The sequence below is a fragment of the Trachemys scripta genome, chromosome 2, assembly GCF_013100865.1.
Source record: "Trachemys scripta elegans isolate TJP31775 chromosome 2, CAS_Tse_1.0, whole genome shotgun sequence".
Taxonomy (NCBI): Eukaryota; Metazoa; Chordata; order Testudines; family Emydidae; genus Trachemys; species Trachemys scripta.
Window position 1 is genome coordinate 10,649,859 of NC_048299.1, and position 22,539 is coordinate 10,672,397.

Here is a 22,539-nt window from a genome sequence, read left to right on the forward strand (position 1 = left end):
AGTGAGACTAGTAATGGAATAAGGTACTGCTCAGTATGAGTGATTGGCCTTAGAGTGAATGTGGTGATACAGACTACTCTAGTAGCCAGCCTGGAGAGAATAAAAACTCTTCTATTGAAAGCTAATCAATGACCTTAATTGGAGTTTGGACATTAGTGAAAATGGACTTGTATGCACAATTCCTTAATATTAATAGTCAGGGTGTCACTTGCACTTCCCTGCCCTCTAGCTAAGTGATGGTGAGGCAGAAATAATCAAACGCTGCAAACACCATTAATTGACAAAGATATTTAGGTCCAGACTTAAGAAATTAAAGTCCAGAGGTCCATGGAAGGAAGTGTGCATGTGTTTGCTTGTTTACATTTGTGTGCAGTTGCATGCAGAGTTGAGCAGTTGTCTGTCCAACAGCTTAGACATCCAAATATCCATTTACTCATAGACTTTAAGGTCAGAAAGGACAATCATGATCTAGTTGAACCTCCTGCACGTTGCAGGCCACAGAATCTCACCCACCCAGTCCTGTAATAGACCCCCTAACCTCTGGCTAAGTTACTGAAATCCTCAAATCACAAGGGCCAGAATTGCATGATGAGCTGCAATAACTGTATGTGCACAAATCTAGGTGCATGCATGATTAAATGTATACCATCAGTCTCTTCAAACAAATCTGTATCCCTTAGTATAAAGTAAGCCACAAAGGAGAGGCATACAGGAAGGAAAATATATTACAGAAGTAATATAGAATCATAGGACTTGAAGGGACCTCGAGAGGTCATCTAGTCCAGTCCCTTGCACTCATGGCAGGACTAAGTATTATCTAGACCATCCCTGGCAGGTGTTTGTCTAACCTGCTCTTAAAAATCTCCAATGATCTCCAGTCTCCCTAGGCAATTTATTCCAGTGGTTAACCACCTTGACAGTTAAGAAGTTTTTCCTAATGTCCAACCTAAACCTTCCTTGCTGCAATTTAAGCCCATTGCTTCGTCTTCTATCTTTAGAGACTAAGGTGAACAAGTTTTCTCCCTCCTCCTTGTAACAACCTTTTATGTACTTGAAAACTGTTATCAAGTTCCCTCTCAGTCTTCTCTTCTCCAGACTAAACAATCCCATTTTTTTCCAATCTTCTCTCATGGGTCATGTTTTCTAGACCTTTAATCATTTTTGTTGCTCTTCTCTAGACTTTTTCCAATTTGTCCACATCTTCCCTGAAATGTGGCACCCAGAACTGGACACAATACTCCAGTTGATGCCTAATCAGCACGGAGTAGAGCGGAAGAATTACTTCTCATGTCTTACTTACAACACTTCTAATACATCCTGGAATGATGTTCACTTTTTTTTTTTTTTTTTTGCGACAGTGTTACACTGACTCATATTAAGCTTGTGATCCACTATGACCCCAGATCCCTTTCCGCAGTACTCCTTCCTAGGCAGTCATTTCCCATTTTGCATGTGTGCAACTGATTGTTCCTTCCTAAGTGGAGTACTTTGCATTTGTCCTTATTGAATTTCATCCTATTTACTTCAGACCATTTCTCCAGTTTGTCCAGATCATTTTGAATCATAATCCTATCCTCCAAAGCACTTGTAACCCTCCCAGCTTGAACATGTCTTGTAGTTCAGCACTGTAAGTACATGAAAACTACTAATAGTCTGTTTCACTGGAATGAAACCACATTAATAGCTACTGGTAACTATCATCACCCTAGAGGACACGTTCACCTACTCTGAACTTTCCAAACACTGTGTTTTTCATACCGGAGTTCTCCCTTGCACCTTTTTTTTTCCTGGCTATTTTTTGAGAATCCTTCAGGAATATGCAAATTTAATTCGGTCTCTTCTGGCACCTGATGCTTCAGAGCAAGGGCGAGATTCTGCCTTCCCTGCTCTGCAAAGTTATTCTTAAGGGGGATGTGAATTTAAGAAGTCTTTCCCACCACCTAGACTATCTGAGGAGGATTACAACTCCCCATTCAAGGGAGTGCAACTTGCCCATGATTGCAGAGCTGGGAATAGAACTCAGATCTTCTGACTCCTTCCCTGTACTAGACCACTCTCCCTTGGCTCATTAAGGGTGCTCGGCTCCACTGTCTTAAAGTTCCAGCCCCTCTGAGATAATTTTCCTCTTCATAATCCCCACCCAACTGCTGGGGTGATTTCCATATGGGCATTTCTTTGCAGTTCCTCACAGAGTCCATGCATTCCTAGTCCATCAAAGGGTTTAGCCAAATCTTCAGATCAAAGGAGACAGTTTCTTCGGGATTCACAAGCTGACATGGAGATCACCAATGTGACTGTCAAGCAGATAGATGAAGAGATGGGTATCTTTGAGGGATGTCAGAGTCAGCAGAGGAGCAGATGTTGTCTCAGATCATTATCTTTTAGTGGCCACGTTACAGCTTAAACTCAAAAAGATCACAAAGACTGACAAAAAGACTGTTGCAGCAATAGAAAAGTTCAAGGACCAAGAAACGGAGATCAGATTCAAGATTGCACTTAGCAATTGTTCCAGTGTTTTACTGAACCAGACAGTCTAGAAGACAAATGGTCAAACTGGAAGAAGACGGCAGTTGAGACAGCAGAGGAAGTAATGGGCCATCGAAGAGGGTGGAAGAAAGAGGTATAAAATACATCTGGAATCTAGGCAGTGATTGAGTGGAAAGTTCCGAAGGGGGAAAAAAGAACCGTGCAAGGCACAAGCAGAACTCTTAAAGGAAGATGCAGAGGGCCAGAGCAATAAAGGCGAGATGCAAGCAAGATAGAAATACCTAGGAGCACATGAAACCTGCAGAGGAAGAAATAGCAACACAGAGGGAAAACTTCTTAAGCAGCTCTATAGAATAGTGAAAGACTTCTCTGGGAGAACCAGACTGTCACAGGTAATGCCTCTCAGGGGCTTTCAGGAACACTAATAAGAAACAAGCCAGACAATGGACAGAACATTTTCATTCCGTATTAGGCCTCTCCTCCAGACAGTTTATCTTGGGAGATCCAGATTAAGGGTACAGCAGGAGTCCTTCCTGCAAGTGGCAGCTACCGCAGGTCCTAAAGGGAGGGTCAAGGGAAGAGAACCAAGTGAGAGGTACATGGGGAGCTTTCTCCCTTAGGCTGAGGGCTGAGAGATGCCTGAGAGTCTGAACTGGAAGCCTGACTGGAGATGGGACCCAACCAGGGACCACAGCCTGCCTGAAACTCTGGGTTGAGGGGGAGTGTGACCACCTTGGATGTTGGGAGTGAAACCCGGGAAGTTGAGCCAGTTGGAAGCTGGTAATAGCCTGGAAAGAGGACTACCATCTGGGCTGAAGATTCAGTTGTTTTTTGCTATTTTTCTGTTGGACTTTAAGTGAAGGACTTTGAGGCCTTGTGAAGAAGGAAGTGGCCGAGGGAAGCAGCCTCGAAGCACTCCAGGGTGTTGGATATTACTGCCTCTCATAGGGCCCTGGCTATCAGCCTGGTAGAGAGGGGGGGGGCTGGGCTTCCCTACCAATGATCCTTTTTGTGGAAAGGGCATAAACCCCTTCCCACTCCCCACTGGACATCGGGTGACCAGATCACACAGGTGAAATATCGAGACATAGAGGGTTGCGGGGGGGGGGGCGGGGGGGGGGGAGACAAAAAAAAGCCGGGCGTGGGGCAAAAAAAAAAAGGGGGAAAAAAAAAAAAAAACCCATCCCCCCGCACCAACTTGCCTCCGCTCCGTCTCCACCTCCCCCCTCCCTCCAGCGCTTGCGCCGCCATACAGCTGATCAGCGCAAGCCTGGGAGGGAGGGGGGAGGAGGAGGAATGCGGCATGCTTGGGGAAGAGGTGGGGCCAGGGCGGGGATTTGGGGAGGGATCCAATGGTGGAAGGAGGGGGNGGGAAGAGGTGGGGCCAGGGCGGGGATTTGGGGAGGGATCCAATGGTGGAAGGAGGGGGGGGAGTCGGGGGGGAGGGGCGCGAGCCCGTGCGCCGGCCCAGAGCGGAGGCAAAATATCAGGACAATTCCCGTCCTGACCGAAGGTAGGTCGGGACGTGGGACAAATAAGCAAATATTGGGACAGTCCTGATAAAATCGGGACGTCTGGTCACCCTAATTGGACAGGAGGAGAGGATAAAGACATTGTAAGTCTGAATTCAAGGGTGTGCCATCCACAGGGATCTGGAGATGGGCTGAAAGCCCTTTTTTGGGGGGGATGTTGGACTGTATATTTTGTTGGACTCTGCTACTCTGGAAGGGGGCAAACTTGATTGGTGACCTGATCAATGCGGTGGCAGTCCACCTTTCGGTAGGTAGTGAAGTGATAGCTGGTGAGGGATGCTGGAGACAGGGGAGAGCTGGGACCCAGTGAACTAATAGAATTCAAGTAGAGGTAGCAAGGGCAGGAGGTGAAACTCTGATGGAGCAGCTAACAAAACTCTAATGAAATACGGGTGGAAGAACAAGTGACTTGCCGGAAAAGGGTGACTTTATTCAGTGCATGAACTGGAAAGGTATTGTACTGCTATCAATCCCATGTAAAGTATTGGCTACTGTTATGCTGAACAGAATGAACAAGATGCTGGATGAAATATTACTAGAAGAAGAGACTGGGTTCTATCCAGGTAGATCCTCAAAAAAGCCACTGCCTGCAAAAATCCATCTTAATCGACTTTATTGACTTAAAGAAGGTATTCAATAGTGTCCCCAGAGAGACCCTGTGGATATTGCTAGCAGCTAAGAGATGCAAGACAAACTGATCAACATACTAAGGAGTTTATATGATGGAAGTTAGATGCATAGTAAGATTGGAAACAAGCCTGGGTGAGTGGTTTGATACTGTGACTGGAATTGGATAAGGGTGCACGGTGTCACCGACACTCTTTGCATTAGCAATAGACGGTGATGAAGTGGGTAACAAAAGGCATTGTGGATGGTGTAAAATGGGTGTGAACTAACCCCTAGCTATTAAGGATTGGAATGAGACCATCAGGGAGGGCAGATTATCCCACATCTGCCTGTTGCAGGTTTTCTTGCACTGACGGAGACAGGATATTGAACCCAATGGACCATGGGTCTGATCTAGTCTGGCAAAGCCAATGTTCTTATCCTTCAGTTTATTCATCATTGAAGAGATCACGAGCGCTGGGGATCTCAAAGGCAGCCCTCAGTACCCAAAGAAGAACTGTATAGATTTAGGTGCTCCTGCTCATGCATTTTCTTTCTCTGAATATATAGCAAAAGGCCTGTTTTATTGTTTCTAACCTTAAGTGGAAGATTCATTTATTTGAATGTTAGGTTTAATTGCCTTTGCCCTTTTATATTGATCCTTTTCTTTTTCTCTTATTCTGCCTGATGAGACAGCATGATAAAGTACATGGGGAATCAAAGCGCTCAATGGTACAGACTGTGAATCCCTGACTCCCATTGGTGAGCAGTTCCTCCATTTTCCCTGGAACTACTCATCAAGAGATCACAAATTGCCCCTACAAGCCGGCAAATAATCGTGACAGTAAGATGGGTGTAAAATTACATGACCTTTAATGGGACTGTGTTGTTTATACAATGTATTTGTATTAAGGTAGGACCTAGCGGCCACGGCTCTGTTGTGCTGGGCACTGTAAAAACATAACAAATGCCCAAAAGAACTTTCAATGTAACTGTAAGTCAGGAGATAACAGAGGACGGTGAGATGACTGTGGACCTCACGTTGGAAGGGAAGCTTTTAGAAATTTAATGACTTACTGCAAATTATGCAAATTCAGTGTTTTGCTAATTTTGATGCTAATTAAAAGTAGGCCTCTCTTGTGCAAGCTGAGTCCATTTGAAGGCTAGTGGGATTTTCAAGCCACACTTACAGTGCTGTAGTATTTTGAAAGGAAAGGGAATTTGCTGCTATAAAAAGGAGCAGCCCCAAAGGGAGTTGAGTATGAAAGCAGTGAAGGTGATATTGCACGTGGATTAGCCAGTTAACTGGGTTGACCTCTGACAATCCATACATTCTAGTTCAAATCAAATAATTTTTTTGAGTGAGCTTTGGTGACTAATTACTTTTCTCTCCTTCTTCTTCCTACTGTTGGCCTTCCCTGGCTCTCAGTCCTGCTTAAATCCCTTCATCCTGAATCCCTCTGCCTCCCTTCCCACCTCCTGCTCTCCCTTGCTTTTTCTCACATCCCTTGCCTGTTATCACTAACTGCTCTCACTTCTTGAGCAGCAATCCCTAGGGTATTTTGGCCATAGGCAGCTGGATGAAATTTAGGGCACCCCTGAGGCTGTTGTATGTTGCCCCAGGATTAAGGAACTGAGTTCAGGGCTGCTGTTTTTCAGGGTTTAATTTTGGCAATTTTTTAGTTCTATGTAATGTCCAAAAAATTTTTTTCGGGGCTTTCTTCTTCACACCATTAACGAGAGGATATCTTTTTCAGGTACTTCCCAAAGTTTTCATCTAAATGAAATCTACTTGTATTATATGTCTAACAATGACTTGGTTGGGTGAGCTGAGCAGAAGTATAGGTTTCTGTAATTACTTTTTTTAACGGGAACAGGTTGTTAGCCCAATCCCAACCCCTTACTAGGAGGGCTGGCGGGCTGTGTTTGGTCTGTCTGTCATGGGTGACCAATCGGGAATTATACTTCTGCCAGCATAGCTCTTGAGGTCATGGGTGCATGCATGGGGTGTGTGGATGGAGTTCATCCATTATTACTTCACATCCTTGCTTTGGAATGAGGACCGTGCTCCCCATAATACACACCCATCTTACATACTGAGTTCACGGTGTCGCTTATAATAAGGTGTGAGCTTCTAATCAGCTTTGGTCTGGGGCCATCACCTTAGCACAAATTCTCAAACTTTTGTGAATCATGGACTGGTACAGATCCAGTACTTTTACCTGTAATGGTGTCATTGGAGGTGTATGAAGACAGTCCATTAGTAACACTCTCTTCCCTTTTTTTTTTTTTTTTTTTTTTATCTTTTTCGTGTCTCTAGTAAAAGCAACTGGCTTAAAGCATCTGTATTTCCCAACTTCTGACCAGTTTTGTATACAATGGTATATTCATACTCTCTTAATGTCACTGGCCGTTTCTGGATCCTGAGTGATGCCATCTGTGGCATAATGTTCATCTCATTAAACAATGTGAGTAGGGGTTTCATTGGTGCAAATTATAAATCGGTGCCTATATATAATAGAAATATCTTCTGCACCCCGAAGATAACCGCTAATCCCTCTCAATCTAGCTATTAATAATTATGACCAGCAGAAGACCGTCTGGGATGCAAATGCAGTTAGCTTTTCTTATCCATTCTCCATCCGGTGAGCTAAAACGGCTCCAATTCTGAAGATGCATCACAAATCAATATCAGTTGTTTGTCAGTCTCATAATGGTCCAGGACTTATGGGGACTGTAGCAATAGTTTAGACTCCTGAAGCACTGATTCGTGAACTGATTTCCAATACTGTTTAACCCCCTTTTTAAGTAGCCTATACAGAGGCATGAGAAGTATTAAGTTTGGCAAAAACTTACTAGGGAAATTCTGCAAGCCTCAGTAAACTGTCAGCTCCGAAATATTCCTAGGTGCCAGAGCATCTCTAATTGCTTTGACTTTATCTCTCACTTGCTGGAGTCCCTGGGCATCCACTTTACAGCCCAAGGATATCACTTTGTATGCCAGGAAGGAACACTGATTCCGTTTTTGGCGCAGACCTGCTTCCTTTAGCCTGTGTTGCTCTTCTGCTAAATTTTGTAAATGTTCTGTTTCTGTGGGACCTGTGATTAATATATCATCCAGATATACTGCCACCACGTGGAATTCCCTGAATCAATCCCACCACGGTTCTTTGGAAAATAGCAGGGTCTGAGGACATACCAAAAAGGAACTGATCATATTCAAACAGTCTTTGAGAATTTACAATGACCCACTGCTTGCAGGCTTCTTCCAGGATGATCTGTTGGTAGTCATGGCTCAGATGTAACTTTGTGAACAATTGGCCTCCTGCTAAAACTGCAAAGAGCAGTTCAGTTTTGGAATTGGGCACTGTTTTAATTGAGACCGTATTGACAGGCATATGGAGCCATCCGGCTTCTTCACTGGGATTCTTGGGGCAGCCTATCTAGAAAACTTTACAGGTTCAATAATGCCAGTTGCCTGTAGTCTTTTTAACTTAATTTCAACGTTTTGTTTCATGACCCAGGGTACAGATCTGGGTTTGAAATAGCAAGGCGTGTCATTTGGGTTTACATAGACTTTAGCAGTAGTGCCTTTTATAGTATCCAGTTCATCTTTAAATACTTCTGTATGTGTATTTCAAAGTTTCCAGAACTAGATCATGTTCTGATTTCAAGTGAAATCAGTGAATCCAGTGAAAGGACAGCCAGTCACCCTCTTCTGAGCCAGTCAGGCCAGTGCCTGTGACTCCTAAAAATGGTAGATGCCTTACTTGTCTCTGGTACCAAACATTCACATTGGTGGCTTGCAGTGTCTTTATCCTTTCTCCAGCGTGGTGGTAACTTTGTCCTACATTTCTGCAGTGGAGGTGGCTCACCGTCTTTCCACAAGGTCCCATATGCTTCTTGGCTTAAAATAGTTACATTATCTCCCATGTACAGCTCAAATCATATGTTTTGTTTCTCTTTACAGACAGCCCAATATGAATAGGACCTATTTCAGGAATATTTGTTTGTTATACTATAGAGAGTATAAGCTGCTATTTCATCTTCCTTTTCACTACTTTTCACCTGAAGTACATTAAAAGTACCAAGGCTATGAGGCTGCTTTTTATCCTGGTTTTGTGTCTCTGCTTTCCCGGTATTGTTTTGACACACTTCAGATGTGCCCTGTCAACCTGCAGATGTGACGTTTCTCATTTTTTCAACCCGCAGTCGATTGGGTTGTGTTTGCCTCCATGACTATAACACTCTCTGCTAGCTGATTGGATCTGTTTCCCAGGTTGCCTTGCATATTTTTCTTCCCACCTACCTTCTATTTCTTGTGTGCTGTTTCCATCTGCCCGGGGTTTTGTGTTTGTAAATCCTGTAAAATTGTATTTGTTGATTCCATAGGCTGTGCCAATTTCAGAGCTGTTTCGAATGTTAACTGTTGTCCAGACAGTAATCGCCTTTGCCTTTTTGTCATCATTAATGCCACAAACTAATCGGTCTCTTAGCACTTGTGTCAGGGACACACCATAACTACAATCTTGAGAGAGCTTTCTCGGTTCTGCCCCAAATTCCGTTACTGTGTTCCTGCTGCCCTTGACCGAGAGTTAAACTTCAATCGTTCTACTGTTTCACTAGGTGTTGGGTTGAAACATTTTTTAACAGATTTCCTATCTCATCAAGCTTTTGTCTACAGGCTCTTCAGGGATTAACAGGTTTCTCGTTAAACTGTAAGTCTTGACCCCTACGCTGTTGACTGTGATAGTTTACTTTTTAGCGTCATCTGAAATATCATCACTGGCTGTGGAAAACAAAAGCTCTTTCACGGTATTCTTCCCAAATTTGGTGTGGTGGATTAAATCATGGTGAAATAGTCCCAGAGGCTGTAGTCATTTCCCTTATGTTTGTAAGGGTTTGTAGGCCTTCCTTACAGATGACTTCCCAAATCTCTTTTTTTTTTTTTTTTTTTTTTATTCTTGTAAATTCAGCTTTGTCTCATCGCCATATGTTGTATTGTAAAACCATACACACGTCAGCCTCGTTAGGTATTAAGAGTCTTCACTCAGGCCAGAAACAAACACGTCTGCAGTAGCTCTGCAAGTGTAACCCACACACCGCCTGGGTGTGGTGTTCTGTCCCATCTAGTGGCCCCGAGACCACTTAGAGAGAGATAAAATGAGTCTGCTACAGCCTTAGTGAATCACCAGTTGGCTTTTAGCTCATGCAGTAGAGGCTCATGCACTAAGCTCCAGAGGTCCCAGGTTCAATCCGGCTGCCGCCGACTGGGGTTTGTTGGCATTACACAGGCACCGCACTTCCCGCCATTGCTAACAACAAACACACCTAAAACTAGATTTAACTATCTGTCCCCTCTCCCCTAGTGGCTGGTTTAGTACACGCAAACAAGAAGGAGAATTGAAAGCTATCAAAATGACCTGGGAAGAAGCGAAGACTGCAGCAAGAAACCATCAAAGATGGAGTATAGTGGTGAAGGCCTTATGTTCCACATGGAATGGACGCATAGGGCAGTTAGTTTAAACTTTGTATTCTTGTTACTGAACCCCTGGTTTAGGGCATTTTATTCCCTAAGGCAGATTAACATTGCAGTGTATATATAAAGGATGTTCCTGTCTCACATTAAGGACTTGTCTACACAGACCAATTAATGCACAACATGTTAGTGCGCTTTAGAAATCACATCTCTGTTGCCTGCATTATTGCTCCGTATAGACAAGTCCTTAATGCAAGACAGGGACATCCTGTATATACACACTGCAATGGGAAAGGAGGGAAATCAGCATGAATTGAGTAACCAGGCCTGCTGTTTGTTGGCTAACTCCCCCCACCCCCTTTTCTTTTTTAAATCAGGGGTGTTTATCAGTTAAAACCTAAAATCAGAAGCCCTCTGTCTCCCCCTCCAATTTAGCCCACCTCAGGCAGACAGGAGAATTTGGGTCACAGCCTTGTGAAGTGTTTTGAACAGAGTTGACCAGGAAATGACAATCCCATTTTGTGGCAGAGAGAGAGAGCAAGAGAGAGAGAGCCGCCTAGTGGCTCGAGCACTGGCCTAGGACCTGGGAGCCCCAGGTTCAAGTCCCTGTTCTGCCTGATTTGGAGTGATCTGGGATGAAACGCTTTGCTCTAAATCAAGAGAATGCAGGGAGTTGAACCCAAAACACCCACATTCCAGCCCACTGCCCTAATCATTAACTTATAGAATTACTCTCACCAGTGGCAGTGTTGCCCTTGGGGGGGGGGGTCCTGAAGAGCTCAATTGTGGGGCCCAAACTGTTGTTGCTCCTGTCCCCACATGGGGCTCTGATGTCTGGGTGGCCCTGCTACTCAGCTCTGGATCCACCCTGGGCTTTCAGCTGCTCTGTCCTTACACTCTCTGGCCTTCTCCTGGCTTGCAGTGTCCCTGTGCTGACCTGTGTCTGAGCACCCCCACTCCTGGCCCATCATCCACAGAGGAGTGAAAGAGGGCGCCTGGCATGGGAACACAGGCGCTGGAGCCACAGGCGAGGGCCTTCCCTTTGGCCTGACAGGTGTCCACTGTTCCTTCCTGGTCCCCACTAGGGGTTCTGCTGTAAAGGCAGCCCCCCGAGCTGGATCTGGTTGGCCTCGGGCTCCTGGTAGTTCCGGCCCTATCCCTCCTGGCTGCAGAGCGTCATTGGAGCTGGCAGGACTGGGGGGCACTCAGGCAGGTCAGCATGGAAATGCTACAGCCAGGGCTGGGCAGGGAACCACAGTCGCTTGGAGCCAGGTATCAGGGCCATCGCTACAGTGGAGCCCTCAGTGGGAACCAGGATGGAGCAGCTAATGCCTGGCAGGCAAAACAGAAGGTCTTCATGGACTGAATCTGGCTTTCAGGGGACTCCCCTTGGTTCCTTGGGGACCCTCATTGATTGCATGGATTGCAGGTGCCTAACCCTGCCACAAACTGTCACCCCACATCTGGAAACCATTATGTCTCCCTGAAACAGTTCAGTAAAAATGTTCTGACCAGCTGTAGTTTGAGGTCCTTCAAAATGGAAAGTGCTGTACAACTAAGCCTCTGTTTCATTACTATGGTTTTTAGAGTGCCTTCACTTACTACTTCATACCCCACTTTCAAATGGGATCACTTCTGGTGCCAAGAAGAGTTTTCTTTATGCTCATCACAGGAACGTCTCGGGGAAGAAGATTTGAAAAAAAATCACGTTTCTTCAAGGATCATTTCCCTCATTAAGGGCTTTGTTTACAAGGGGCATTACTTGCTCAGCTAAGGTTGATTTTCAGCTTTGTTAGCTGAAATTTAACCCACTGACATTAACCAAATAAATTTCTCTCTCTCTGAGAGCCACATGTGACAAATGAAATAACATCTCCTAGGCATAGGTTTGAATCTGTGAAAAATACTTTTCCCCCATGCCAGTGTCCTCTTGAGCCATCCTCCAAAAGGCAAGAAACCCTGTGAAATGGTTTTGTGGCCAATTAAGACAAGTGCATTCAAACCGAGGGTCAAATATCTGAAGTATTTTTGTGCTCATTAGCTGGAAGTTTGTATGTGACAGAGAAGGATTCATGATTAGTGACCCTTCAGTCAGGCCTTTGAATGATTATGTAACTCCTACACCAGTCAAGTGCACTTCTCTTTTGGGTACTTATATGGCCCCTACTGATCTTTGCAATTTTTAATGCATTCATGCTCTCACACCCCTGTGAGGCAGGGCAATGCTATTATCCCCATATTTACAGGTGGGGAATTGAGGCACAGAAAAGCTAAGTGACTTGCCCAAGGTCATTCTTATAGATCGGGGAATTGAAGTGGGGTTTCTTCACATCCTAGGCTCGCACCCTAGCCACCAGGCTATCCATCCTCTTAAGGGGTAAAGTGGATCCTATATGCTGATATTAGTTTCCAACCATTAATAAAGTTCTAGGATAAAATCCCAGTTCCATTGAAATCACCAGCAAAACTCCCACCGATGTGAATGGGGCTGGGATTTCACCCCTGGTGTCTCTGTATTTCTACAAATTATTGCTTTTTTCCCCAATAGCCATATTGGATACTGTGGTAATGGGGCAATAAATAGAAGGATGAAGGGGTGACATCTCAGGGGTGACTTTCTCTTTGCCTCTCTCTTCTTAAGGGAACACCGAGATAATCTGCTATAACTCTAACATTTTGCCCCCTGGGTGCATGTGCCTGGCAACCCTTGAAGCCAGTGGCAGGCATGTGCAATACTGAAGGGTTTCCCAGCAGCACAGTACAGCAGGGGGGCTATAGGGTCACTGCAGCTGTGGCAGCGAGCCCTGCTGGAGACTTCAGGCTCCGTCTACATGGGCTGATGGGTGGGAAGTACAGCTTCCATAAGGAAAGCGCACTCTGCGGCACTGCCCATCCTATAAGATACAAACGAACATCTTCAGCTATATGTTTAATGGTACAGCTGTGCCATGCGGCTGAGTTAACACTGCTCCTGAAATCAGTTTTAACATAGGCAACCAAAAAGTGAGTGGGGCCGGCTGCGGGAGGGGCAAGACTATGGCAACTGGGAGATTCCGTTACTCCGCACATCCCTGGTGCAGCCTCTGCTGGCAGAATTCTTACAGACCCCATGGAAAACTTAAAGCTGCCTTGCCTGGGAGTTCACTGTCCCTGGAGGCAAATGCTCCTCTCTGACTGTCTCCCCATAGCAGTGCAGGATGGACATGGCACTTGAGGCCAGAGCTGCTGCCTGGACTTATTGTTCATGCCCAGAATGTGCATGCACCTGATCTCTGCAGATATGGGTATCTGCCATCTGCATTTTAAATATTCCAGCATCTGAACATGAGCAAGTGTGAGAATTTGCACTCATCAAGCCCATTGGGTGAAGTGGGTTTTGCAGCTGAAACATCTGTCCTATATGCACAGGTATGAGAACCATTAAGGGCTTGCACCTACAAAGTACGTGTGCAATTTTGTGTATTCACAAGCAGAGCCCGGGAATGGAAATTCAAGCCATTTAAGTGCTTCCTTATAGACTTAAAGAATATTGTCTGCTGTGATATGTTCAGGACACAATTGTCCAAGCATCACATAATTATTAAATCCAAAGCCATTTTTTTTTCCACACTGCGCAAAATAGAAGTCCTCAGTGAGGATGTAGTAATGCCAAGTTTCAGATTCCAAGCTCCAGTAGTCTTTTTTATTGTAGCACTACTCAAGAGGTGTGGTTAGAATTATTTACAAAGGAAAATGAACATATTTTTACTGTCCTATAACTCAAAAATTGCCAAAGTTTTTGTCCAAACTTTCAGAAAATAAAACAAATAAACCCTAAACCCCTTTATGATTACAGCATACACACAAATGTAAATAAAAAACATAAAATACTCTTTCTGGATGTTGGAATGTAACACTACTTTATTTCTTAGAAATAACACACAAGAAACCAAAATCAAACAAAACAGGCTGCTCCCTAAGACAGAGGGACCCACCTTGCTTTAGGCTAGCTCTTTGAAGACTGACTGACTGGAGCCGCAGATCCCATGCTTCCCTACAGTGCAAGCAGGACCTGGAAACCCCTTCACTTAAAGTGATAGCTTGTAATTTTTAACACAATTTTCAATACACCCCAAATTCCGTTGGTCCGAAAATAAGCATGGAAAATTTCATCCCCCGAAAAGCTTATGCTCCAATACGTCTGTTAGTCTATAAGGTGCCACAGGACTCTTTGTCGCTTTTTACATCCCCAAAAGTGAATGTTTTCAGTACTTATGTGTGTGAAAACCGAGGGTAATGGAATACTGTTAAGTATCTTCTCAACCACTGCCTACTGTAGTGATGGCTCATTCCCTCAGGTGTTCCCAGCTGGTATCAGATGCAGCTAACAGAAGGATAAAATTAACTTCCATTGACTTGTATAGTAAGGCCACTTCATACAATATATGCGTGCTGGAATGGAGAATAACATGAACATTTATGTTGAGAGCTGAGATCAGAGCTATAAAATCATCCCGCCTCATTGGCTTAATGCACTGGCAATGTTTCATACCCATTGTATCCACCCTGTTGCTATGGGAGAAAGCAGTGAATCTGCACACGTAGGTAGCCAAGTTTCAGCTGCGTGCAACACTGTGTGAAATTGAATGGTCTTCTACAGATGTAGCACATGCCATAAGCAACGAGGTGATCCATTGTGTGTCACTTCACACCCCGATTTGTGGCAGTTTTGCATCTAGGTGTCATTCCTTCCAGCTCTGTTGAATACCCTGAAAGTTGTCAGTAATGCTAACTAGCCATCAGTATCAGCAGGAGATGTCAGTAGCCATCCCTGAGATTCCCCCCACCCCTGCATCACCTCTCAAATGATCATAAATGTCTTGTAACAAATACATGTGGATTCTAAGCCACATGTATTGCCCTCTGTGAACTATCCTACTGTTAACTTAGGTACTGGTAGATTTAAAGAGACTCACGGCATAAACTTCCATTATTTAAAAATACTAAAAAAGACCCAATCTACCCTATCCTAGCAATTGCTTCAGTGATTTTTTTTAAAGGCATTTTAAGCAGCATGTAGGCATGTGGGCTCTTGGTTTGCTCCTTATTCCCACCATCCATACTGCACAGCTGTGTAACAGCTGGGCTGACGCAGCGCCATATGATGAAGACAAATGGACAAAAGGAAGGATGGGGGTAAAGAGAGGAGGAAGGTGAGATGAGGAGATGAGGATGCAGTTGCTTAGCTTTGTCCTGTGTGCATTTTAATGAAGTGTCTATTCTTTATTTTATAAGAAGTGAGCTGTAGCCCATGAAAGCTTATGCTGAAATAAATTTGTTAGTCTCTAAGGTGCCACAAGTACTCCTGTTCTTTTTGCGGATACAGACTAACACGGCTGCTACTTTGAAACCTAATTGTCAGTGACTCTCTCATAGGCTATCGCCTGCAATAGACAAAGGGGGAAATGTTTTAGTTACACAAAGCTTTTGTGTGGGGTGGGGAGGTGAGAGAATTTATATACAATAAAATAGTTTGTACTTCAAAGTCGTCGTTTCCTCTCAAGAGGCCACGGAATTATCTGGCATATTCCCCACAGCTAGAATAGATGCATGCTGTTTTGCACAGCCCATGGGTCCCTTAAGGCTATATTTCAAATGAACATGAAAATGAATTTAGCAACTCATTTCTCAGCAAGGACTTCAAACGTTTGGTTTACTGGTACCCCTTCGGGGGTGGGGAGGAGGTGTGTGTGAGAGAGCGTTAACTTTCACAGCACAAAATGGTCTCCGGTCCACTGATGTGCGGAGCAGGAGCTCTGTAGTTCCTGAAGGTGACACAATACTTTTAAAATAAGGAAGCAGGATGAATTGGCAAGTAATTCGGTGGAGCTCTGACAGGGGCTAGATGATATTATTATCTGCTTTCAGAGAAGTCAGTGAGAAGAAAGCAATTATATCAGAAGGGGGAATTAAAAACCAGAGTGACTGGAGTCTGTATTGTGTTAACTCTCATTAACCAAATGGCGGCCTTTGAGACATCCAGAATGTTTGGGCAAAAAGGCAGAAGCAGTTTGGGCTTCATTCTGATCCCGCTCAGGCCAGTTTTGCGCCGGCGTAACGCCACTGACTGCCCGGCAGTTACTCCTCCTTCGCGCCCGTGTTCCCCAGTGGACATTCAGACTCTTTCTGTGGGCGGTTTGTTTTTTAAAGGACGGGTGGCTGGGCCTGAACAACACTCAATTAAAACTGAAATCAATTCAGACAAAGTTCATGTGTTGCTTTCCCAGCCTCACTGAAATGTTGTTTTGTCCCCACTTGTGGCATCTCATGCAGCTGACTGTGAGAATCTTAACAGCCAATGGGAAAGCCAGCTGGCCTGAATTCAGCCTGCGTGACTAGTTTGACTGGTTTGTTAGGAAGGCCAGAAAGCTTGATCCAAATCCTGAATCGTTTGCTTTCTATGCTGCTGTATAGGAAGGCGGCACGTATGAAGAGTCAGTGGCTCCAAGGGAGTTAGGCCTTGTCTACACTACATATGTTTTGCTGGTGTAGTTATGTCAGCAGAGCTCCATAGTGTAGACAGGGCATAGGCCAACACAAGGAGGACTTCCTGCCAGTGTAGGACCACTACCTCCCCGAATGACATTAGCTATGCTGATGGCAGCACTCTTCTGTCAGAGTAGTTGCGTCTATGCTGGGAGTTTGACGTCATAGCTATGTCAGCTAGGGGGTGTGTTTTTTTCCCACTCTTGACCGACAGGTATGCCATCAAAACTTTGCAATGTAGACCTGGCCTTACTCCCAGTTTACATCAGTGTAAGGGAGAGGGGAACAAGGCCCTAATCTGTAGGGGGGAGGGATAGCTCAGTGTTTTGAGCATTGGCCTGCTAAACCTAGGGTTGTGAGTTCAATCCTTGAGGTGGCCATTTAGGGAATTGGGGTAAAAATCTGTCAGGAGATTGGACTAGATGACTTTTTTTGCACAAATTTATTTAACCTCCTTTTCATAAGGCTGAGAGAGGTATGGCAATTTCCTGCAATATCCTTGGGAAACCTTATTGAATTAAGTTTTAAGTGTGTTCTGGGTCCGTTGTATTGAATGAACGGCTTGTGTATTCTAATGGGTGAGATTGTATGTAAACTCTGTGAGGGGAAATGTGCTGTGAACCCTGGGAAGTGTTCTGAACTTCAAAGGACTGTACTGAACAAAGTACCAGAGGTGAATGGACTCTTGGGACAAACAGTATCAAGCTGTTTGCTTCGGGAGTCTCTAGGGAGAGGTGAATGCAAATCCCTCACCTCCTGGCTATGCAAAAACCAACCTTTTGAAGCTATGATCTGAGGATGGGACCACTGTCTGCTGATGATCTGTTCCCAGAGTCTCAATATCAAAGGTCCAACTGTATAGAAGAAAAACTAACCTATGCATGGGGGTGATAGTTCGGAGCTAAGGCTGTTAAGAACTTGTAACCACAGATAAACCCAGTGGTGGGGTTTGAAGGAGTGACTCCTACCAGAGCCCTTGTTGGAGTTGGTGGGTGATTTCTGGGAAGCTAGTTAGCGTGCATGTAGGTTCTTTTATTGTTTTTAATGTTTTCTCTGTAATGTTTTCACCTTAAGAATAAATGTGCTTGCTTAGGAAGAGCTGTGTGGTAACTTGTAACTGCTGGCAATTACAGGAGCCTAGAGTGACTGCAGAGGGCAGATACGGGCACATGCGAAAATGTACTTTATTTTTAACCTTTTTTTTTCTGTGTTCTTCAAAGTCCTTTCCTGTCTTACTGAGTGTTGCAGGTTATCTATTCTGCAAAGCCCACAGAGGCAGAATTCATTATTTACCCAGAGAAAACGCTCTCATTTAACATCTATACCTGTAAAGCTATCACTGTGTGGGGGTGGGGAGGTTGGTTAACTTGCAGATTTATTTATTTATTTTGGTCCCTATTAGGAAACGCCTACAGAGAATGCCTGGGAAACGGGACATGGGCTTCCAAGGCCAACTACTCTCAGTGCGAACCTATTTTGGATGAGAAGGTCTGTATCTCTCTTTCTCTCCATTTTTCCAAATGTTGTCATTTTTCTCAGTATACTGGAAAAGAAGGAGGGTCTTGTGGTTAAGGTGCTAGTCTGGGACTCAGGAAATTGGGATTCTATTTCTGGCTCTACCACAGGTCCCAGTGGGATCTTGGGCAAGTCATTTACTATATGTGTCAATTAAAAAGCGGGACGGGTATAGTAACACTCCCATTCTTTGGTTATGTCTGCACTGCAACCAGTGACGTGACTTCAGCACATGTAGAGGTCCTCAAGCCAGCTTGGACCATGCTCACTCAAATAACAGCACTGAAGCCACAGCAGCACTGAATAGCCGCTCAAGTACATACCCTGGGTCCTGGGTGGGTTCAGGGCCGTGCACGGGAATTTAAATGTGAATGTTTTTGGAGGGGCGCATTAAACACCCACAAAAGAAAGGTTCACGTGACACCCCTTCCCCTCTAATGGGGACACCCAGGAGCAGCAGCAGCACTCTCCCTGTCTCTGCAGTCCAGGGAGGGAGGAAACAGCAGAGCTGCTGGCTGAGATCCTCCTCCCGACATCCTTACGGCTGCAGCCTCCTGCTTTTCCTTCCCTGCTGCTGCAGTCCCAGTGCTTCTGCCTGCTTTGCAGACCCCCTCTGAGGTGAGTGGGGGGGTGTGAAGGCAGAGGCAACGTGGGACTCCAGCAGGGGGTGAGGAGCTCAGCTCTCTCCCTCCCCGGGCTGCAGGGACACATGGAGATTTTGGGGCGGGGGGACCATGCCCCTGCTTGCCCCTCTCTCTGCACACCCCCTGGGTGGGTTTGTGCAGCCTGTGCTGCCACGGCTTCCCTGCTGTTGTTGCTCAAGCTAGCTAAGGAATGTCTACACGTGCAGTCCCTGTCCCAAAGAGCTTACAGTCTAAGTAGCCCAGTCTGTCTGGTAGCTCTTTGGGGCAGGGACTGCCTCTTACTCTGTGTTTGTGCAGTCCCTAGCACAATGGGGACTGAATGTCGTTTGGGGCCAATAGCTGTACTGTAATACTATTATTACTACTACTGTACTAATATATTCACTGCTGCCTGATGTGTTTTTACCACCTGGTCCCGCAGGGTACATGGCATCTGTCGGTCCCAAGCATTCCCAATCCTCAACCTCGTTTTATCATCAGCAGACACAGGGAGAACTGACAATAATGTAGTCCTGTAGCAGAATGGTTGGACTGCAGAGCCAGCACACCCTGTAATACACAAGAGCTTACGGAAATGTTATTCCTCTTTGTTAAATTCTGCAGTCTCATTCAAGAAGGCTGGAAGCTTTGTGTGAAATTCTGTGTTCTCAGATTGGCAACCTCCCCTCGTAGATGAAAGGGAAGTTCACCCTTGCACAGAGCACAGGTACAACACCCATGTGCCAGTTTAATCCTTTCTATTCTCCTGTTTGTAAGTGGTACCTAGGCATTGTGCTAACCTCTGCCCAGGGGTGAATTTCACTCTAGAAGCACAGGGATTTACGGATATTTCTTTGTTTTTTCTCTCCTTTCCTGGAGAGATGCAGGACCCTTTACAAACATATGAAAGTCCCACCTGCCTGAGGAGTTTATAATCAAAATTAGCCCTCGTTCTAGCAAAGGAGGGGGGACAGGGAGGGAAGCACCAAAAATAGCTGGCTCGTGTTCAGAATTCGGTTGTTCATTCCGACTTTTTGCTTTAGTTTAATGTGACTTGTATGTTAAGGTGGATTAAGGGCAGGTGTGAAAGCAAGAATAGACGGCACAGGGCTTTCCGTATTGCCAACCCCAAGTATTCAACATTCATGAGTCAGACAGAGCCCCCAAAATCCTGAGAGTGCCTTAGGGTATGTCTACACTACCTGCCGGATCAGCGGGCAGTGATCAATCCAGCGGGGGTTGATTTATCGCGTAGATGCAATAAATCGACCCCATAGCGCTCTCCCGTCGACTCCTGTACTCCAGTGCTGCGAGAGGCGCAGGCGGAGTCGATGGGGGAGCGGCAGCAGTCAACTCACTGTGGTGAAGACACCGCGGTAAGTCGATCTAAGTACGTCAACTTCAGCTACATTATTTACGTAGCTGAAGTTGTGTAACTTAGATCGATCCCCTCCCCTAGTGTAGACCAGGCCTTAGAAATCATGATTTGTTTAAAAACATAAATAATGGGCTGCTTTTCATTTCCTTTTGGTTGGTTTCCAAGCTTTTAGAGTGCACTCAGGTCACGTTTTCAAGCTCTTCCCTGCAACCTTGCGGGCTAGAAACTAATATTTATTTTAAAAATGAACCCTGAGCTTCTCTCACATCCCATGACTCCGGGAGTTGCGGCCCAAAGAAAAGCACTGCATATTGTGAGACCTAGTAACGCAGCAGGGAGGTGGTTAGTGGTGCAGTCACAACCCTTGACTTTTGTAGATCTATCTTGAGACTGACTGGTGCACTGGACGGGGGAGACTGTTTGAGGCATCGAGAGTGGCTTAAGGAAAAATCAGTCACTAGTGGAAGGAGACCAGGGACTCATTAAGGGCTGGACTATACTGGGGGGAGATCGATCCAAGATACGCAACTTAAGCTACGCAAATAGCGTAGCTGAAGTTGAAGTATCTTGGATCGAATTACCTGGGGTCCACATGGCGCGGGATCGACGGCCGCGGCTCCCCCATTGAGTGTGCTACCATTGCTCACTCTGGTGGAGTTCCGGAGTCGACGGTGAACGCATTCGGGGATCCATATATCGTGTCTTAACGAGACGCGATATATCGATCCCGGATAAATCGATTGCTACCCGCCGAAACGATGGGTAGTGAAGACATACCCTGCGATTAAAGGAGTTAGTAGACCCTAGTGCACAGGGAGAACTAATGTAGGTGGGAACTAATGTTCAGATGGAGGCAGGAACAGTCGTGTGCAAAGCCTTGAAGGTGATTTTAGCGCAAGAAATATGTTTCCTTTAACTTAGGTCAGGCAGGTGTGGTGCCCAAATAGTATCGTTTGCTGTTCCTGTCCAGGGAAACACATTCTAAACCCACTTCTCCTTTTTCTTGCATGACGTTGAATAGTTAACATCCTTGTAAAGGCAAATGCAGATGAGTTTTGTTAGTAGGGGTTGGATAGGTGTTGCCACTGCAGTAGGGGATTTTCTCCTTTGCTCTTTGCTTTAAAATCCTACAGCTATGATAATATGATAAAATTTCTTAAACCACCTATTTCTTCAGTATATGAAAGTTGTGATTTCCCCCCCCCCCAAACCTTCCGTGTTTGCAAAAGCTTAAAAACTCATTTAGTAGATCCTTAAAGGGCTATGACAAACTTTACAAGTATTAAAGTTTATGAATATTCCTGAAATACCTAAGAATAAAACCTGGGTTGATTTGTGAACAAATGTGTTCCCCACAGATTCCTTGTAATCTCCTTTTTGATTAAAAGTGAGATGCACCCACATGCATGCGCTATTGTTACTGAATAATCCTAATAGATGCCACAGATGGGCGAGTTGGTGCCAAGTGACCACATCCATCAATCTGGTTTTAATATAAAAAAGTGCCATTTTCAGGCCTGGATGTTATGCTTGGGAGCCTAAATCCTTATCTTCAAAGCAGGCTGGGCCCTGATTCCTCAAATGTGACTGGTGCACCAGGAACGGAACTGGAAACCTCAGAGCCAAAAAGCACAAGCTGCTACGCTTTTTGCTAAAGCTAGCTTCTAGCTGGGGCACTAACAGACACATGGGAGCCCAGTTGTCTAAGGGGGGTGGCCTTTAGCACACACTCACAAGGGAGTTCCACAAACACATATGCTTAACTTTACTCTCACGAATAGTCCCGTTGAAGTGGGGCCCCTTATGTAAATGGAGATGGCTAGTGCATCATACTCTGGCCACTCAACTTCCAAGTTCCCCCTGAGTGATGGGCAGTGCCCCTCCCCCTGCACTGTTGGGTGACCAGGAGTCCTTATGATGACTGTTCGGTAGCATCCTGGGAAACTGATGTACAGTTTCAGCTCAGCAGGTTTGCGCCTCATGGAAACCTTCCCCGTAACTGGCCTGAAGTAACATTCTCGTTCGCCGGCCGTGCGAGAGTGCACAAGGCGCTGTAAAAGGGGGACTTTCTGTAGCTACACCTGCGCACAGGGCATGTCTGGTTTTGTTCTGCGTAAGCTTGGTGGGCGACCATGTTCTGACATTGCTAAGAGAGAAGGGACGAGAAGTAGCTGCGTTAGGAGATAGAGCAGGAGCCAACAAATGTGCTTTTGTATCAAAATGGTACATGGGATGTCAAAGCCCCCAGGAGCCTAGAGGAATATTTTGGGAGAAAATACAGAAGCCTTGAGGTAGCATAGACAACTGGGCTCCTAGTTTTCCTTTGTCTCACAGGTCAATTCGAACCAGCCCTTCAAGGGACTCTAGAAAAGGTGTGTGTTGTGTGCAGTAAGA

General features: G+C 45.3%; 1 protein-coding gene across 6 annotated transcripts in view; it reads left to right on the forward strand.

The window, feature by feature from the left end:
* CRHR2 (corticotropin releasing hormone receptor 2) overlaps positions 1-22,539 on the forward strand; it is a 260,488-nt gene that overhangs the window by 140,417 nt on the left and 97,532 nt on the right. For 5 of the 6 annotated variants that reach the window (XM_034759884.1, XM_034759887.1, XM_034759885.1 and 2 more), the window contains one exon: positions 18,032-18,117. In XM_034759884.1, the coding sequence (XP_034615775.1) occupies positions 18,032-18,117 (86 nt within the window). Of the gene's footprint in view, positions 1-17,330; positions 17,478-18,031; positions 18,118-22,539 lie in introns of those variants that run through there. The other variant, XM_034759888.1, reaches the window with a different exon arrangement.